This window comes from Hyla sarda, unplaced genomic scaffold (genome assembly GCF_029499605.1).
Source record: "Hyla sarda isolate aHylSar1 unplaced genomic scaffold, aHylSar1.hap1 scaffold_1339, whole genome shotgun sequence".
Lineage (NCBI taxonomy): Eukaryota > Metazoa > Chordata > Amphibia > Anura > Hylidae > Hyla > Hyla sarda.
Window position 1 is genome coordinate 58,670 of NW_026607965.1, and position 22,831 is coordinate 81,500.

The window sequence follows — 22,831 nt, forward strand, 5'->3', positions numbered from 1 at the left end:
CATGTGTGACCTCCATATATATATATATCTGTATACACAAGACTAGTAATAGAAGGGAGCACCCCGGGGACATGTGTCTCCTCCATATATATATATATCTGTATACACAAGACTAGTAATAGAAGGGAGCACCCCGGGGTCATGTGTGACCTCCATATATATATATCTGTATACACAAGACTAGTAATAGAAGGGAGCACCCCGGGGTCATGTGTGACCTCCATATATATATATATATCTGTATACACAAGACTAGTAATAGAAGGGAGCACCCCGGGGACATGTGTCTCCTCCATATATATATATATCTGTATACACAAGACTAGTAATAGAAGGGAGCACCCCGGGGTCATGTGTGACCTCCATATATATATATCTGTATACACAAGACTAGTAATAGAAGGGAGCACCCCGGGGACATGTGTCTCCTCCATATATATATATATATCTGTATACACAAGACTAGTAATAGAAGGGAGCACCACGGGGTCATGTGTGACCTCCATATATATATATATCTGTATATACAAGACTAGTAATAGAAGGGAGCACCACGGGGTCATGTGTGACCTCCATATATATATATATATATCTGTATACACAAGACTAGTAATAGAAGGGAGCACCACGGGGTCATGTGTGACCTCCATATATATATATATATATCTGTATACACAAGACTAGTAATAGAAGGGAGCACCCCGGGGTCATGTGTCTCCTCCATATATATATATATATCTGTATACACAAGACTAGTAATAGAAGGGAGCACCCCGGGGTCATGTGTGACCTCCATATATATATATCTGTATACACAAGACTAGTAATAGAAGGGAGCACCCCGGGGACATGTGTGACCTCCATATATATATATATATCTGTATACACAAGACTAGTAATAGAAGGGAGCACCCCGGGGACATGTGTGACCTCCATATATATATATATCTGTATACACAAGACTAGTAATAGAAGGGAGCACCCCGGGGACATGTGTGACCTCCATATATATATATATCTGTATACACAAGACTAGTAATAGAAGGGAGCACCCCGGGGACATGTGTGACCTCCATATATATATATATCTGTATACACAAGACTAGTAATAGAAGGGAGCACCCCGGGGACATGTGTGACCTCCATATATATATATATCTGTATACACAAGACTAGTAATAGAAGGGAGCACCCCGGGGACATGTGTGACCTCCATATATATATATATCTGTATACACAAGACTAGTAATAGAAGGGAGCACCCCGGGGACATGTGTCTCCTCCATATATATATATATATCTGTATACACAAGACTAGTAATAGAAGGGAGCACCCCGGGGTCATGTGTGACCTCCATATATATATATCTGTATACACAAGACTAGTAATAGAAGGGAGCACCCCGGGGACATGTGTCTCCTCCATATATATATATATCTGTATACACAAGACTAGTAATAGAAGGGAGCACCCCAGGGACATGTGTGACCTCCATATATATATATATCTGTATACACAAGACTAGTAATAGAAGGGAGCACCCCGGGGACATGTGTGACCTCCATATATATATATATCTGTATACACAAGACTAGTAATAGAAGGGAGCACCCCGGGGTCATGTGTGACCTCCATATATATATATATCTGTATACACAAGACTAGTAATAGAAGGGAGCACCCCGGGGTCATGTGTGACCTCCATATATATATATATCTGTATACACAAGACTAGTAATAGAAGGGAGCACCCCGGGGTCATGTGTGACCTCCATATATATATATCTGTATACACAAGACTAGTAATAGAAGGGAGCACCCCGGGGTCATGTGTGACCTCCATATATATATATATCTGTATACACAAGACTAGTAATAGAAGGGAGCACCCCGGGGACATGTGTGACCTCCATATATATATATATATCTGTATACACAAGACTAGTAATAGAAGGGAGCACCCCGGGGTCATGTGTCTCCTCCATATATATATATCTGTATACACAAGACTAGTAATAGAAGGGAGCACCCCGGGGACATGTGTGACCTCCATATATATATATATCTGTATACACAAGACTAGTAATAGAAGGGAGCACCCCGGGGTCATGTGTCTCCTCCATATATATATATATATATATCTGTATACACAAGACTAGTAATAGAAGGGAGCACCCCGGGGTCATGTGTGACCTCCATATATATATATATCTGTATACACAAGACTAGTAATAGAAGGGAGCACCCCGGGGTCATGTGTGACCTCCATATATATATATATATCTGTATACACAAGACTAGTAATAGAAGGGAGCACCCCGGGGACATGTGTGACCTCCATATATATATATATCTGTATACACAAGACTAGTAATAGAAGGGAGCACCCCGGGGACATGTGTCTCCTCCATATATATATATATATCTGTATACACAAGACTAGTAATAGAAGGGAGCACCCCGGGGACATGTGTGACCTCCATATATATATATATCTGTATACACAAGACTAGTAATAGAAGGGAGCACCCCGGGGTCATGTGTGACCTCCATATATATATATATCTGTATACACAAGACTAGTAATAGAAGGGAGCACCCCGGGGTCATGTGTGACCTCCATATATATATATATCTGTATACACAAGACTAGTAATAGAAGGGAGCACCCCGGGGTCATGTGTGACCTCCATATATATATATATCTGTATACACAAGACTAGTAATAGAAGGGAGCACCCCGGGGTCATGTGTGACCTCCATATATATATATATCTGTATACACAAGACTAGTAATAGAAGGGAGCACCCCGGGGACATGTGTGACCTCCATATATATATATATCTGTATACACAAGACTAGTAATAGAAGGGAGCACCCCGGGGTCATGTGTGACCTCCATATATATATATATCTGTATACACAAGACTAGTAATAGAAGGGAGCACCCCGGGGTCATGTGTGACCTCCATATATATATATATATATCTGTATACACAAGACTAGTAATAGAAGGGAGCACCCCGGGGACATGTGTGACCTCCATATATATATATATATCTGTATACACAAGACTAGTAATAGAAGGGAGCACCCCGGGGTCATGTGTGACCTCCATATATATATATATCTGTATACACAAGACTAGTAATAGAAGGGAGCACCCCGGGGTCATGTGTGACCTCCATATATATATATATCTGTATACACAAGACTAGTAATAGAAGGGAGCACCCCGGGGACATGTGTGACCTCCATATATATATATATCTGTATACACAAGACTAGTAATAGAAGGGAGCACCCCGGGGTCATGTGTGACCTCCATATATATATATATCTGTATACACAAGACTAGTAATAGAAGGGAGCACCCCGGGGTCATGTGTGACCTCCATATATATATATCTGTATACACAAGACTAGTAATAGAAGGGAGCACCCCGGGGTCATGTGTGACCTCCATATATATATATCTGTATACACAAGACTAGTAATAGAAGGGAGCACCCCGGGGACATGTGTGACCTCCATATATATATATATCTGTATACACAAGACTAGTAATAGAAGGGAGCACCCCGGGGTCATGTGTCTCCTCCATATATATATATATCTGTATACACAAGACTAGTAATAGAAGGGAGCACCCCGGGGTCATGTGTGACCTCCATATATATATATATCTGTATACACAAGACTAGTAATAGAAGGGAGCACCCCGGGGTCATGTGTGACCTCCATATATATATATATATCTGTATACACAAGACTAGTAATAGAAGGGAGCACCCCGGGGACATGTGTGACCTCCATATATATATATCTGTATACACAAGACTAGTAATAGAAGGGAGCACCCCGGGGACATGTGTCTCCTCCATATATATATATATCTGTATACACAAGACTAGTAATAGAAGGGAGCACCCCGGGGACATGTGTCTCCTCCATATATATATATATATATATATATCTGTATACACAAGACTAGTAATAGAAGGGAGCACCCCGGGGACATGTGTGACCTCCATATATATATATATATATCTGTATACACAAGACTAGTAATAGAAGGGAGCACCCCGGGGTCATGTGTGACCTCCATATATATATATATATCTGTATACACAAGACTAGTAATAGAAGGGAGCACCCCGGGGACATGTGTGACCTCCATATATATATATCTGTATACACAAGACTAGTAATAGAAGGGAGCACCCCGGGGTCATGTGTGACCTCCATATATATATATATATCTGTATACACAAGACTAGTAATAGAAGGGAGCACCCCGGGGACATGTGTGACCTCCATATATATATATCTGTATACACAAGACTAGTAATAGAAGGGAGCACCCCGGGGTCATGTGTCTCCTCCATATATATATATATATATCTGTATACACAAGACTAGTAATAGAAGGGAGCACCCCGGGGTCATGTGTCTCCTCCATATATATATATATATCTGTATACACAAGACTAGTAATAGAAGGAAGCACCCCGGGGACATGTGTGACCTCCATATATATATATATCTGTATACACAAGACTAGTAATAGAAGGGAGCACCCCGGGGTCATGTGTGACCTCCATATATATATATATATCTGTATACACAAGACTAGTAATAGAAGGGAGCACCCCGGGGACATGTGTCTCCTCCATATATATATATATCTGTATACACAAGACTAGTAATAGAAGGGAGCACCCCGGGGTCATGTGTGACCTCCATATATATATATCTGTATACACAAGACTAGTAATAGAAGGGAGCACCCCGGGGTCATGTGTGACCTCCATATATATATATATATCTGTATACACAAGACTAGTAATAGAAGGGAGCACCCCGGGGACATGTGTCTCCTCCATATATATATATATCTGTATACACAAGACTAGTAATAGAAGGGAGCACCCCGGGGTCATGTGTGACCTCCATATATATATATCTGTATACACAAGACTAGTAATAGAAGGGAGCACCCCGGGGACATGTGTCTCCTCCATATATATATATATATCTGTATACACAAGACTAGTAATAGAAGGGAGCACCACGGGGTCATGTGTGACCTCCATATATATATATATATCTGTATACACAAGACTAGTAATAGAAGGGAGCACCCCGGGGTCATGTGTGACCTCCATATATATATATATCTGTATACACAAGACTAGTAATAGAAGGGAGCACCCCGGGGACATGTGTGACCTCCATATATATATATATCTGTATACACAAGACTAGTAATAGAAGGGAGCACCCCGGGGTCATGTGTGACCTCCATATATATATATATCTGTATACACAAGACTAGTAATAGAAGGGAGCACCCCGGGGTCATGTGTCCCTATATGCTCCTCACCACTGCAGCTCTCACCTGAGAACAAAGTTTTCCTGTGAAGGATCTCCGCGTGCACCACAGACCTGATGATGTCATCACTGCCAGCCCGATCGTGTAACACAACCGCAAGACGGCCTAAGAGTGAGAGGACAAGTCATGTGACATAACCGTCATTATACTGAGGACTGCAGAGACAACACAGGAAACTCTACAGACACAACCTCCATCATACCAGGGATAACACTCCCTCAGCCTCTCCCCTCTACTCACCTGAGTCTCTCCTCCATCCCAGGAGGTACATAGAATCATTCCCTTTTTTTAGAAGTTCAAGCTCAGAGACCCTGTAAGACAGGAAGAGACAGTCCCTGAGCAGATGCAGTGAGAGAGAACCCTCCACTGACCGACATTACTCTACCTGGAGACGAGAGCACTCAGGGGGACTCCAACATCAACAGAGACTTGGGAGCCGAGACCTGCAGCAGAGCGAGATAATGTATGAGGGAGCGAGATAATGTACGAGGGAGCGAGATAATTTACGAGGGAGCGAGATAATGTATGAGGGAGCGAGATAGTATGAGGGAGCGAAATAATGTATGACAGAGCGTGATAATGTATGAGGGAGCGAGATAATGTATGACAGAGCGAGATAGTATGAGGGAGCGAAATAATGTATGACAGAGCGTGATAATGTATGAGGGAGCGAAATAATGTATGACAGAGCGTGATAATGTATGAGGGAGCGAGATAATGTATGAGGGAGCGAGAATGTATGACAGAGCGAGAATGTATGACAGAGCGAGATAGTATGACAGAGCGAGAATGTATGAGGGAGCGAGATAATGTATGACAGAGAGAGAATGTATGAGGGAGCGAGATAATGTACGAGGGAGCGAGATAATGTATGACAGAGCGAGAATGTATGAGGGAGCGAGATAATGTACGAGGGAGCGAGATAATGTATGACAGAGCGAGAATGTATGAGGGAGCGAGATAATGTATGACAGAGCGTGATAATGTATGAGGGAGCGAGATAATGTATGACAGAGCGAGAATGTATGAGGGAGCGCGATAGTATGACAGAGCGAGAATGTATGAGGGAGCGAGATAATGTATGACAGAGCATGATAATGTATGAGGGAGCGAGATAATGTATGACAGAGCGAGAATGTATGAGGGAGCGAGATAATGTATGACAGAGCGAGAATGTATGAGGGAGCGAGATAATGTATGACAGAGCGAGAATGTATGAGGGAGCGAAATAATGTATGACAGAGCGTGATAATGTATGAGGGAGCGAGATAATGTATGACAGAGCGAGAATGTATGAGGGAGCGCGATAGTATGACAGAGCGAGAATGTATGAGGGAGCGAGATAATGTATGACAGAGCATGATAATGTATGAGGGAGCGAGATAATGTATGACAGAGCATGATAATGTATGAGGGAGCGAGATAATGTATGACAGAGCGAGAATGTATGAGGGAGCGAGATAATGTATGACAGAGCGAGAATGTATGAGGGAGCGAAATAATGTATGACAGAGCGAGAATGTATGAGGGAGCGAGATAATGTATGACAGAGCGAGAATGTATGAGGGAGCGAGATAATGTATGACAGAGCGTGATAATGTATGAGGGAGCGAGATAATGTATGACAGAGCGAGAATGTATGAGGGAGCGAGATAATGTATGAGGGAGCGGGATAATGTATGAGGGAGCGAGATAATGTATGATGGAGCGAGATAATGTACGAGGGAGCGAGATAATGTACGAGGGAGCGAGATAATGTATGACAGAGCGAGAATGTATGAGGGAGCGAGATAATGTATGAGGGAGCGAGATAATGTATGATGGAGCGAGATAATGTATGACAGAGCGAGATAGTATGACAGAGCGAGATAATGTACGAGGGAGCGAGATAATGTATGACAGAGCGAGAATGTATGAGGGAGCGAGATAATGTATGACAGAGCGAGAATGTATGAGGGAGCGAAATAATGTACGAGGGAGCGAGATAATGTACGAGGGAGCGAGATAATGTATGACAGAGCGAGATAGTATGACAGAGCGAGATAATGTACGACAGAGCGAGAATGTATGAGGGAGCGAGATAATGTATGACAGAGCGAGAAAGTATGAGGGAGCGAGATAATGTATGACAGAGCGAGAATGTATGAGGGAGCGAGATAATGTATGACAGAGCGAGAATGTATGAGGGAGCGAGATAATGTATGACAGAGCGAGAATGTATGAGGGAGCGAGATAATGTATGACAGAGCGAGAATGTATGAGGGAGCGAGATAATGTATGATGGAGCGAGATAATGTATGACGGAGCGAGATAGTATGACAGAGCGAGAATGTATGAGGGAGCGAGATAATGTATGACAGAGCGAGAATGTATGAGGGAGCGAGATAATGTATGACAGAGCGAGAATGTATGAGGGAGCGAGATAGTATGACAGAGCGAGAATGTATGAGGGAGCGAGATAATGTATGACAGAGCGAGAATGTATGAGGGAGCGAGATAATGTATGACAGAGCGAGAATGTATGACAGAGCGAGATAGTATGACAGAGCGAGATAGTATGACAGAGCGAGATAGTATGACAGAGCGAGAATGTATGAGGGAACGAGAATGTATGAGGGAACGAGAATGTATGAGGGAACGAGAATGTATGAGGGAGCGAAATAATGTATGACAGAGCGTGATAATGTACGAGGGAGTGAGATAATGTATGACAGAGCGAGAATGTATGACAGAGCGAGATAGTATGACAGAGCGAGATAGTATGACAGAGCGAGATAGTATGACAGAGCGAAATAATGTATGACAGAGCGAGATAATGTACGAGGGAGTGAGATAATGTATGACAGAGCGAGAATGTATGAGGGAACTAGAATGTATGAGGGAACAAGAATGTATGAGGGAACGAGAATGTATGAGGGAACGAGAATGTATGAGGGAGCGAAATAATGTATGACAGAGCGTGATAATGTATGAGGGAGCGAGATAATGTACGATGGAGCGAGATAATGTACGATGGAGCGAGATAGTGTATGACAGAGCGAGAATGTATGAGGAAGCGAGATAATGTACGATGGAGCGAGATAGTGTATGACAGAGCGAGAATGTATGAGGAAGCGAGATAATGTATGACAGAGCGAGAATGTATGAGGGAGCGAAATAATGTATGACAGGGCGAGAATGTATGAGGGAGCGAAATAATGTATGACAGAGCGTGATAATGTATGAGGGAGCGAAATAATGTATGACAGAGCGTGATAATGTATGAGGGAGCGAGATAATGTACGATGGAGCGAGATAATGTATGACAGAGCGAGATAGTATGACAGAGCGTGATAATGTACGAGGGAGTGAGATAATGTATGACAGAGCGAGAATGTATGACAGAGCGTGATAATGTACGAGGGAGCGAGAATGTACGAGGGAGCGAGATAATGTACGAGGGAGCGAGATAATGTACGAGGGAGCGAGATAGTGTACGAGGGAGCGAGATAATGTATGAGGGAGCGGGATAATGTATGAGGGAGCGGGATAATGTATGAGGGAGCGTGCCCGATCCTCACCGCCCCCCCCACCATATACCATGTATGACGGATCGTGCCCGATCCTCACCACCACCCCCCCCCCCACCATATACCATGCAAACCTGGTAAGAGCGGCTCCTGGGGGTTGGCCTCCGCAGGGCTCAGGATGTGACCCTCCTGCATAAAATGCTCCAGGACTATGGTGAGTCGGGACTGGTTGAGCGTCTCCATGACAACAGAACCCACTGCACGGTAATTCGCATAAAGGTGCAGCCCCGTCAGGACGAGGAAAAGGAGGTAAGTGCCCCTGGAAAGAGAGGACACAGGGCGTCACCACCCAACAGGGGGACACAGGTTGTCACCACCCAACAGGAGGACACGAGGCGTCACCACCCAACAGGAGGACACGAGGAGTCACCACCCAACAGGAGGACACGGGATGTCACCACCCAACAGGAGGACACGACGAGTCACCACCCAACAGGAGGACACGGGATGTCACCACCCAACAGGGGGACACGAGGAGTCACCACCCAACAGGAGGATACAAGGAGTCACCACCCAACAGGAGGACACAAGGAGTCACCACCCAACAGGAGGACACGAGGCGTCACCACCCAACAGGAGGACACGAGGAGTCACCACCCAACAGGAGGACACGGGATGTCACCACCCAACAGGGGGACACGAGGAGTCACCACCCAACAGGAGGACACAAGGAGTCACCACCCAACAGGAGGACACAAGGAGTCACCACCCAACAGGAGGACACGAGGAGTCACCACCCAACAGGAGGACACGAGGAGTCACCACCCAACAGGAGGACACAAGGAGTCACCACCCAACAGGAGGACACAAGGAGTCACCACCCAACAGGAGGACACAAGGAGTCACCACCCAACAGGAGGACACGAGGAGTCACCACCCAACAGGAGGACACGAGGAGTCACCACCCAACAGGAGGACACGAGGAGTCACCACCCAACAGGAGGACACAAGGAGTCACCACCCAACAGGAGGACACAAGGAGTCACCACCCAACAGGAGGACACAAGGAGTCACCACCCAACAGGAGGACACGAGGAGTCACCACCCAACAGGAGGACACAAGGAGTCACCACCCAACAGGAGGACACAAGGAGTCACCACCCAACAGGAGGACACGAGGAGTCACCACCCAACAGGAGGACACGAGGCGTCACCACCCAACAGGAGGACACGAGGAGTCACCACCCAATCATATGCCAAATCGGCTAAGTACAGGCGCATATGTCTGTCGCGCAGCCTCCCAGCAGTGGCTGTATATGACTAAGTATTCGCGCACGTTTTTCTGCGCATCCGTACTGCGCATGCGTTCATATCGGAGGTTCGGGAAGCTATTAGTTAGCGCAGGACCGTTGGCGCACATACGTGTACAGCTTCCGGCACCAATGAGGAGTTCAAAAGCTTGATTGGTCTCAGCTGGTTGGTTAAGGATGCTGTCAATCAAACGAATATAGCAAGATGCATCCTGGTCCAAATTCTATTGGCCAGGAAGCGGTCAATCATTAGTCTGCATGTTATTGTAACCAATGAGATGTCATGTTAGTACAGGAAGTGACATGTTCTAATGACGTTAGAGACAGGAGGTTATTTAAACCCCTGCAAGGCTTGTTTGCACGCCATTTGCCTCTTAGCCCTTGATAAAGCCACAGCCTGTGGCGAAACGTCGGGCGGGCGGGCAATGTGTTAGATTTTTAATTGTCTCACACTATAGACTGTGGACTGCAGCCACAGTCTATTTTTTCAATTCACTTCTATAGCATGCAGTGTCATGCCAATCAATGCACTATGGATCAATATGTGTGAGGTTATTTTAATCTTGGCTCATTAAACGTTAAGTTTTATATTGGGTGGGAAATTTAGGGTCTCAGTGACCGCTTAGCGGTCAAATGTTAATAATATTGGATTTACCCTCCACTCATAGGTCCCTCTTGTTGCATTAATTAATTGGAGTTAATCACTCCTTTTTGTGGACCGCCAAGCTTATTATGCACTGATGGCTGGATTCCTGTCCAACAAACCTAATTTAGAGCACTCTAAAGCTGATGCTGCTCATGTCTTCTCACTTCAAAATCTTCCCTTTAATCAAGTTGATATTAACTCAGCTTTTAGGGATTTACAAAAAACTTATAAACAGTATTATCGTTCCTGGTGGGAGATTGCCAGTCTCGAAACATATCTCCAGCAAAAAATTGTTTACCGTGGTTTAAGAATCAATATCACTCCTAACTCACATCAAAACGAAACTGAATTCATACAAGGTTGGCAACAACTTTTAACTGAAAACTCCTTACGTATGTTACAATATCTACTAGATTTTGAGAAAGGTGCATTTACAAAAATTGGTATACAGTTGGAAACACAAATTAGTGAAATCCAAATATTCCAAACACAACCTGAGTATCCTCTTTTGGAGCAAAAACTCAAGAAACATCTGGACAGTTTTTTAAGTGATATTAAAGAAAGGAAACACAGGAAATACGTACGAGACAAAAGGGATTTTGAAACAGGACAGATTTATCTAAAATCACAACAACAAGATTTTCAGGGTAATAGGTATACAGACATTTCGGATTCTGAATACTCAGGTACTGAGGATAGTACTAACGTCCAGAGTGGCCCTAAGAGGTTTCACCCTAGGTCGAGATCTAGGAGCAATAAGAGACGTCAACCATACAGAAAAAATACTGGTACTTTTAAATCTGAGAATACCCCTAGACCACAAGGCCATTCACAACCATGCCCACCTTATACTACTCAAGGAGGTGGTCATCCTTCCATGCACTCACATGGATTTTCATCCTCTGCTATATCCAATCCTGCAGAGGTACATATGACCCCAGTGATACCTGGTCCTATAGCAACAACAGCTGCCCCACGGGCACCTGGCATCCCAACGATTACCCATATGGGAGGATTACCACAGAATCCCCCTCATCCTTTTTTTAGAACCAGGCGTCCAATTGAGGGATCGCGACAAATGGGGATACAATCCAATTCCCAGACAATAACTGATGCTACCAGTGACCAATTGCAAATTTGTAACCTGTCATCCCTAGTTCTGAATGAACATCATTTGTCCGTATTACAAAAGGGGTTATCATTTACCCCTACACCACCTTGTAACATTTTCACTTGGACTAAAGATATAAATTTATTTGGCAGAAAGCTCGCTCTACACAAATTTCACAAAAACCTTGCTACTAATCCTGCTGTGAACAGACAACAAGATCAGCAGGTTGTTACTATGCTAGAACAGCTAGAAGAAGAAAGTGAGACAGGAATTGTCTCAGTTGAAGCTCCCTTCTCTAATCTCAAACCCAAGTCAAGTTTTACACCATCCTTGTCACAATACTCTAATATTGATACCTTCGTTAAGATGGTTACACACGAGATCAGTTCCCTAAGGTCAAGGACTCCCCATATTCCATCTAACTTATCTACGGAAGAAATCCGAGCACTTGATGAAATACAACAAAATAATGAGATTGTTTGCAAACCCTCTGATAAAGGAGGAAACATTGTCCTGATGGATAAAAGTTATTATAAAGCTATGGTGATGAGATTGTTGAATGATAAAGATACATATCGTAAACTTGACCATAATCCACTTCAGGAGTTTAACCAGAATTTACGTACAATCTTACAAGAGGCAAGAATAGACCAATTGATAACAGAAGAAGAATTTAAATATCTCTTTAATCCATCGCCAACAATAGCCACTTTCTACGCTCTTCCCAAGGTGCACAAACGGAGTTCCCCTATCCCTGGCAGACCCATTGTTTCAGGGTGAGACAATATTACACAAAATATCAGTCACTATGTAGATCAGTTCTTGACCCCCTTTGTTTCCTCTCTTCCGTCCTTTATTAAGGATACCAAGGATACTGTGAAGAAATTACAGGAGATCACATTCCCTCCAGGTACTCTTATAGCTAGTTTGGATGTGGAATCTCTCTATACAAACATCCAACATGAACAGGGACTTCATGCTGTACAACATTTTTTAACTACTAAAGGTCTTCAGTACACAGCACACAACAAATTTGTTTTGACTCTATTACGTTTTCTACTTACTCACAATTTTTTCCTATTTGATAGGCACTTTTATTTTCAGTTGAAGGGCACCGCTATGGGCACTCCTTGTGCACCGAATTATTCTAATTTATTCTTAGGGTGGTGGGAAGACACTCACGTTTTCTCTGACACTTTTCAAGAATTTAATTCTCACATTTTATTTTGGGGTCGTTATATAGATGATATATTGATTTTTTGGGACAGCACTACACAATTATTTCAATCTTTCGTTCAAGCACTGAACACTAATCATATTAATATGCACTTTACTTCTGAAATTCACGATAAATTTCTTCATTTTCTTGACCTCACTATCACTATTGATTCACTTGGTCACATTCACACTTCTATATATCGTAAACCTACGTCAACCAATAGTTTTCTTAATTGGAAAAGTCATCATCCTGTACCATTGAAGAAGGGTATCCCAATCAGTCAATATCTACGAGCCAAAAGGAATTGTTCTGATCCTCTTAAATTTCAAGAAGAATGTGATCTCCTGTATAGACGCTTCACCAATAGAGGTTATCCTAAGAAAGTCCTTCACAAGGCCTTCGCCAGAGCTAGGGCGACTCCGAGATCTGAATTATTACGTGATCATAAACTGGCTAAAGACAACAGTGGTCAAAAGATCATTAGGTGTATCGGAACTTTTGATCAACACAATCAAAAAATCATGAATATACTTAGGAAATATTGGTCTATATTACAGGTGGACAATGACCTTAGGGAGGTGATCTCTACTCACCCTTCCATAACCTATCGTAGAGGACCTAATATTCAAAATCAAATAGTTAGGAGTTTTTATGCAGAGGAGTCTGCATCCAGTTGGTTGAAATCATCAATCCTAGGATCACATCCATGTGGACGGTGCAATTTTTGTAAATTTATGCCACGTACAAAAGAATTCTCTAATCCGATTGATAATCGGAAATATCAAATTAGAGACTTCATCACCTGTCAAACGATGGGGGTAGTGTACCTAGCCACATGCAATTGTCCTAAAATCTATGTAGGAAAGACAGTCCAACAATTGCGTAGACGTATTTCAAAACACATGAGTACTATTAACACCTATCAAGATACGCCAATTGCCAGGCATATGAGGACTGTACACAATGATGCTCCCTTTGAATTACGTTTCTGTGGCATTACCCAGTGCAAACTGGGTCCGAGACGTGGCAATCTTAACACCAGACTGCTTCAAGAAGAAGCCCGATGGATTTGGAGATTAAAATCCCAAAGCCCAAATGGACTGAATGAAGGCTTCACCTATGCAGCCTTCTTGTAGGACAGGAATCACTTATTACAATTGGTACTATATAGAAGAGCCGTTATAAGCCTTTATTAATTCTATTTATGAATTACTTCCGTTGATGATATCAATTATGACTATATCTATGTAGAACAGATGAATAATTGTTCCGTCCTTTTACTATCGACTACACTAATTTAGCGGTATTATGAATAATATATTTCACTTGATACTATACCTACGTTGCTAGGTTGGTCGCTCTATATTGCCAGATAGTAACCTAATTAGTGTTCTCGAATTAGTTATTACTTGCTATGCAGTCGTTGTTCACATGAGTGGTTATATTGTGTATTACAGCTCTATCACAACAGCCATGTGTGAATCATATGCCAAATCGGCTAAGTACAGGCGCATATGTCTGTCGCGCAGCCTCCCAGCAGTGGCTGTATATGACTAAGTATTCGCGCACGTTTTTCTGCGCATCCGTACTGCGCATGCGTTCATATCGGAGGTTCGGGAAGCTATTAGTTAGCGCAGGACCGTTGGCGCACATACGTGTACAGCTTCCGGCACCAATGAGGAGTTCAAAAGCTTGATTGGTCTCAGCTGGTTGGTTAAGGATGCTGTCAATCAAACGAATATAGCAAGATGCATCCTGGTCCAAATTCTATTGGCCAGGAAGCGGTCAATCATTAGTCTGCATGTGATTGTAACCAATGAGATGTCATGTTAGTACAGGAAGTGACATGTTCTAATGACGTTAGAGACAGGAGGTTATTTAAACCCCTGCAAGGCTTGTTTGCACGCCATTTGCCTCTTAGCCCTTGATAAAGCCACAGCCTGTGGCGAAACGTCGGGCGGGCGGGCAATGTGTTAGATTTTTAATTGTCTCACACTATAGACTGTGGACTGCAGCCACAGTCTATTTTTTCAATTCACTTCTATAGCATGCAGTGTCATGCCAATCAATGCACTATGGATCAATATGTGTGAGGTTATTTTAATCTTGGCTCATTAAACGTTAAGTTTTATATTGGGTGGGAAATTTAGGGTCTCAGTGACTGCTTAGCGGTCAAATGTTAATAACACCCAACAGGAGGACACGGGATGTCACCACCCAACAGGGGGACACGAGGAGTCACCACCCAACAGGAGGACACAAGGAGTCACCACCCAACAGGAGGACACAAGGAGTCACCACCCAACAGGAGGACACAAGGAGTCACCACCCAACAGGAGGACACAAGGAGTCACCACCCAACAGGAGGACACAAGGAGTCACCACCCAACAGGAGGACACGAGGCGTCACCACCCAACAGGAGGACACGAGGAGTCACCACCCAACAGGAGGACACGGGATGTCACCACCCAACAGGGGGACACGAGGAGTCACCACCCAACAGGAGGACACAAGGAGTCACCACCCAACAGGAGGACACAAGGAGTCACCACCCAACAGGAGGACACGAGGAGTCACCACCCAACAGGAGGACACGAGGAGTCACCACCCAACAGGAGGACACAAGGAGTCACCACCCAACAGGAGGACACAAGGAGTCACCACCCAACAGGAGGACACAAGGAGTCACCACCCAACAGGAGGACACAAGGAGTCACCACCCAACAGGAGGACACGAGGAGTCACCACCCAACAGGAGGACACAAGGAGTCACCACCCAACAGGAGGACACGGGATGTCACCACCCAACAGGGGGACACAAGGAGTCACCACCCAACAGGAGGAAACAAGGAGTCACCACCCAACAGGAGGACACGAGGAGTCACCACCCAACAGGAGGACACAAGGAGTCACCACCCAACAGGAGGACACGAGGAGTCACCACCCAACAGGAGGACACAAGGAGTCACCACCCAACAGGAGGACACGAGGAGTCACCACCCAACAGGAGGACACGAGGAGTCACCACCCAACAGGAGGACACGAGGAGTCACCACCCAACAGGAGGACACGAGGAGTCACCACCCAACAGGAGGACACAAGGAGTCACCACCCAACAGGAGGACACGAGGAGTCACCACCCAACAGGAGGACACGAGGAGTCACCACCCAACAGGAGGACACGAGGAGTCACCACCCAACAGGAGGACACGGGATGTCACCACCCAACAGGAGGACACGAGGAGTCACCACCCAACAGGAGGACACAAGGAGTCACTATATAATAATGGCCGCAAAGTGATATGTGAGCGATAACCCCCCCTCTGCCTGAGACCACATCTCCTAGATCCTATTACATGGCTCAGTATTATGCAGGCAGGGATGGCAGGATTGTATGTGTACCCCTTTAGTCGGTGGCACATGCCCTATTACACCCAGATGTGCCGTCAATGAACGAGGAATTGTAAACTTGTGAAAAAGAAGTAAATTGGTGGATGAAGAAGCTTTTGGTGATTGGTCGGCTGATCGCTGGCCGTATAAGGCCCCTTTACATATATACAGTGTCCAGAGGGAAAATGACACCAGAACCGATACCGTTCACAATCATCCGGCGTCTCAGTTTAGATGATTGGACACGATGGACTGTCACATCTTGTTGAGTCCCCCATCCCTGCCGCATACCTGTCAGGCGCCTCAGATGTCGGACCCTGTGTTTGTCTATGGAGCGCCGGGGACATCACCGGACAGATGACGGGATTGTATGTGTACTCCTGTATATGATCCTGTGTATATGGACATCACCGGACAGATGACGGGATTGTATGTGTACTCCTGTATATGATCCTGTGTATATGGACATCACCGGACAGATGACAGGATTGTATGTGTACTCCTGTATATGATCCTGTGTATATGGACATCACCGGACAGATGACGGGATTGTATGTGTACTCCTGTATATGATCCTGTGTATATGGACATCACCGGACAGATGACGGGATTGTATGTGTACTCCTGTGTATGATCCTGTGTATATGGACATCACCGGACAGATGACGGGATTGTATGTGTACTCCTGTGTATGATCCTGTGTATATGGACATCACCGGACAGATGACGGGATTGTATGTGTACTCCTGTGTATGATCCTGTGTATATGAACATCACCGGACAGATGACGGGATTGTATGTGTACTCCTGTGTATGATTCTGTGTATATGGACATCACTGGACAGATGACGGGATTGTATGTGTACTCCTGTATATGATCCTGTGTATATGGACATCACCGGACAGATGACGGGATTGTATGTGTACTCCTGTGTATGATCGTGTGCATATCGACATCACCGGACAGATGACGGGATTGTATGTGTACTCCTGTATATGATCCTGTGTATATGGACATCACCGGACAGATGACAGGATTGTATGTGTACTCCTGTGTATGATCCTGTGTATATGGACATCACCGGACAGATGGCAGGATTGTATGTGTACTCCTGTATATGATCCTGTGTATATGGACATCACCGGACAGATGACGGGATTGTATGTGTACTCCTGTATATGATCCTGTGTATATGGACATCACCGGACAGATGACAGGATTGTATGTGTACTCCTGTGTATGATCCTGTGTATATGAACATCAACGGACAGATGACAGGATTGTATGTGTACTCCTGTATATGATCCTGTGTATATGGACATCACCGGACAGATGGCGGGATTGTATGTGTACTCCTGTGTATATGGACATCACCGGACAGATGACGGGATTGTATGTGTACTCCTGTGTATGATTCTGTGTATATGGACATCACCGGACAGATGACAGGATTGTATGTGTACTCCTGTGTATATGGACATCACCGGACAGATGACGGGATTGTATGTGTACTCCTGTATATGCTCCTGTGTATATGGACATCACCGGACAGATGACGGGATTGTATGTGTACTCCTGTGTATGATCCTGTGTATATGGACATCACCGGACAGATGACGGGATTGTATGTGTACTCCTGTGTATATGGACATCACCGGACAGATGACGGGATTGTGTGTGTACTCCTGTGTATGATTCTGTGTATATGGACATCACCGGACAGATGACAGGATTGTGTGTGTACTCCTGTGTATGATTCTGTGTATATGGACATCACCGGACAGATGACGGGATTGTATGTGTACTCCTGTGTATGATCCTGTGTATATGGACATCACCGGACAGATGACGGGATTGTATGTGTACTCCTGTGTATGATTCTGTGTATATGGACATCACCGAACAGATGACAGGATTGTATGTGTACTCCTGTGTATGATCCTGTGTATATGGACATCACCGGACAGATGGCGGGATTGTATGTGTAATCCTGTGTATGATTCTGTGTATATGGACATCACCGGACAGATGGCGGGATTGTATGTGTACTCCTGTGTATGATCCTGTGTATATGGACATCACCGGACAGATGACGGGATTGTATGTGTACTCCTGTATATGATCCTGTGTATATGGACATCACCGGACAGATGACGGGATTGTATGTGTACTCCTGTATATGATCCTGTGTATATGGACATCACCGGACAGATGACGGGATTGTATATGATCCTGTGTATATGGACATCACCGGACAGATGACAGGATTGTATGTGTACTCCTGTGTATGATCCTGTGTATATGAACATCACCGGACAGATGACGGGATTGTATGTGTACTCCTGTGTATGATTCTGTGTATATGGACATCACCGGACAGATGACAGGATTGTATGTGTACTCCTGTGTATGATCCTGTGTATATGGACATCACCGGACAGATGACAGGATTGTATGTGTACTCCTGTGTATGATCCTGTGTATATGGACATCACCGGACAGATGACGGGATTGTATGTGTACTCCTGTATATGATCCTGTGTATATGGACATCACCGGACAGATGACGGGATTGTATGTGTACTCCTGTGTATGATCCTGTGTATATGGACATCACCGGACAGATGACGGGATTGTATGTGTACTCCTGTATATGATCCTGTGTATATGGACATCACCGGACAGATGACGGGATTGTATGTGTACTCCTGTGTATGATTCTGTGTATATGGACATCACCGGACAGATGACAGGATTGTATGTGTACTCCTGTGTATGATCCTGTGTATATGGACATCACCGGACAGATGACGGGATTGTATGTGTACTCCTGTGTATGATCCTGTGTATATGGACATCACCGGACAGATGACGGGATTGTATGTGTACTCCTGTATATGATCCTGTGTATATGGACATCACCGGACAGATGACGGGATTGTATGTGTACTCCTGTGTATGATCCTGTGTATATGAACATCACCGGACAGATGACGGGATTGTATGTGTACTCCTGTGTATGATTCTGTGTATATGGACATCACTGGACAGATGACGGGATTGTATGTGTACTCCTGTGTATGATCCTGTGTATATGGACATCACCGGACAGATGGCAGGATTGTATGTGTACTCCTGTATATGATCCTGTGTATATGGACATCACCGGACAGATGACGGGATTGTATGTGTACTCCTGTGTATGATCCTGTGTATATGGACATCACCGGACAGATGGCGGGATTGTATGTGTACTCCTGTGTATATGGACATCACCGGACAGATGACGGGATTGTATGTGTACTCCTGTGTATGATCCTGTGTATATGAACATCACCGGACAGATGACAGGATTGTATGTGTACTCCTGTATATGATCCTGTGTATATGGACATCACCGGACAGATGACAGGATTGTGTGTGTACTCCTGTGTATGATTCTGTGTATATGGACATCACCGGACAGATGACGGGATTGTATGTGTACTCCTGTGTATGATTCTGTGTATATGGACATCACCGGACAGATGATGGGATTGTATGTGTACTCCTGTATATGATCCTGTGTATATGGACATCACCGGACAGATGACAGGATTGTATGTGTACTCCTGTGTATGATCCTGTGTATATGGACATCACCGGACAGATGATGGGATTGTATGTGTACTCCTGTATATGATCCTGTGTATATGGACATCACCGGACAGATGACAGGATTGTATGTGTACTCCTGTATATGATCCTGTGTATATGGACATCACCGGACAGATGACGGGATTGTATGTGTACTCCTGTGTATGATCCTGTGTATATGGACATCACCGGACAGATGACGGGATTGTATGTGTACTCCTGTGTATGATCCTGTGTATATGGACATCACCGGACAGATGACGGGATTGTATGTGTACTCCTGTGTATGATCCTGTGTATATTAACATCACCGGACAGATGGCGGGATTGTATGTGTACTCCTGTGTATGATCGTGTGCATATGGACATCACCGGACAGATGACGGGATTGTATGTGTACTCTGTATATGATCCTGTGTATATGGACATCACTGGACAGATGACGGGATTGTATGTGTACTCCTGTGTATGATCCTGTGTATATGGACATCACCGGACAGATGACGGGATTGTATGTGTACTCCTGTATATGATCCTGTGTATATGGACATCACCGGACAGATGACGGGATTGTATGTGTACTCCTGTATATGATCCTGTGTATATGGACATCACCGGACAGATGACGGGATTGTATGTGTACTCCTGTGTATGATCCTGTGTATATGGACATCACCGGACAGATGACGGGATTGTATGTGTACTCCTGTATATGATCCTGTGTATATGGACATTACCGGACAGATGACGGGATTGTATGTGTACTCCTGTGTATGATCCTGTGTATATGGACATCACCGGACAGATGACGGGATTGTATGTGTACTCCTGTGTATGATTCTGTGTATATGGACATCACCGGACAGATGACGGGATTGTATGTGTACTCCTGTATATGATCCTGTGTATATGGACTTCACCGGACAGATGACGGGATTGTATGTGTACTCCTGTGTATGATCCTGTGTATATGGACATCACCGGACAGATGACAGGATTGTGTGTGTACTCCTGTGTATGATCCTGTGTATATGAACATCACCGGACAGATGACGGGATTGTATGTGTACTCCTGTGTATGATCCTTTGTATATGGACATCACCGGACAGATGACGGGATTGTATGTGTACTCCTGTGTATGATCCTGTGTATATGAACCTCACCGGACAGATGACGGGATTGTATGTGTACTCCTGTATATGATCCTGTGTATATGGACATCACCGGACAGATGACAGGATTGTGTGTGTACTCCTGTGTATGATCCTGTGTATATGGACATCACCGGACAGATGACAGGATTGTGTGTGTACTCCTGTATATGATCCTGTGTATATGGACATCACCGGACAGATGACGGGATTGTATGTGTACTCCTGTGCATGATCCTGTGTATATGGACATCACCGGACACATGACGGGATTGTATGTGTACTCCTGTGTATGATCCTGTGTATATGGACATCACCGGACAGATGACTGGATTGTATGTGTACTCCTGTGTATGATCCTGTGTATATGGACATCACCGGACAGATGACGGGATTGTATGTGTACTCCTGTGTATGATCCTGTGTATATGGACATCACCGGACAGATGACGGGAATGTATGTGTACTCCTGTATATGATCCTGTGTATATGGACATCACCGGACAGATGACGGGATTGTATGTGTACTCCTGTGTATGATCCTGTGTATATGGACATCACCGGACAGATGACGGGATTGTATGTGTACTCCTGTGTATGATCCTGTGTATATGGACATCACCGGACAGATGACGGGATTGTATGTGTACTCCTGTGTATGATCCTGTGTATATGAACATCAACGGACAGATGACAGGATTGTATGTGTACTCCTGTGTATGATCCTGTGTATATGGACATCACCGGACAGATGACGGGATTGTATGTGTACTCCTGTATATGATCGTGTGTATATGGACATCACCGGACAGATGACGGGATTGTATGTGTACTCCTGTATATGATCCTGTGTATATGGACATCACCGGACAGATGACGGGATTGTATGTGTACTCCTGTGTATGATCCTGTGTATATGGACATCACCGGACAGATGACAGGATTGTATGTGTACTCCTGTATATGATCCTGTGTATATGGACATCACCGGACAGATGACGGGATTGTATGTGTACTCCTGTATATGATCCTGTGTATATGGACATCACCGGACAGATGACGGGATTGTATGTGTACTCCTGTATATGATCCTGTGTATATGGACATCACCGGACAGATGACGGGATTGTATGTGTACTCCTGTATATGATCCTGTGTATATGGACATCACCGGACAGATGACAGGATTGTATGTGTACTCCTGTGTATGATTCTGTGTATATGGACATCACTGGACAGATGACGGGATTGTATATGTACTCCTGTGTATGATCTTGTGTATATGAACATCACCGGACAGATGACGGGATTGTATGTGTACTCCTGTGTATGATCCTGTGTATATGGACATCACCGGACAGATGACGGGATTGTATATGATCCTGTGTATATGGACATCACCGGACAGATGACAGGATTGTATGTGTACTCCTGTATATGATCCTGTGTATATGGACAT

At 44.4% G+C, this 22,831-nt stretch overlaps 1 protein-coding gene across 1 annotated transcript in view; it reads right to left on the reverse strand.

Annotated features, from left to right (window-relative positions):
• The window catches only part of RUSF1 (RUS family member 1), a 58,296-nt gene that overhangs the window by 19,487 nt on the left and 15,978 nt on the right, over positions 1 to 22,831 (reverse strand). The window contains 4 exon segments of the mRNA XM_056552038.1: positions 5,404 to 5,502; positions 5,638 to 5,708; positions 5,783 to 5,840; positions 9,041 to 9,225. Of these exon segments, the coding sequence (XP_056408013.1) occupies positions 5,404 to 5,502; positions 5,638 to 5,708; positions 5,783 to 5,840; positions 9,041 to 9,225 (413 nt within the window).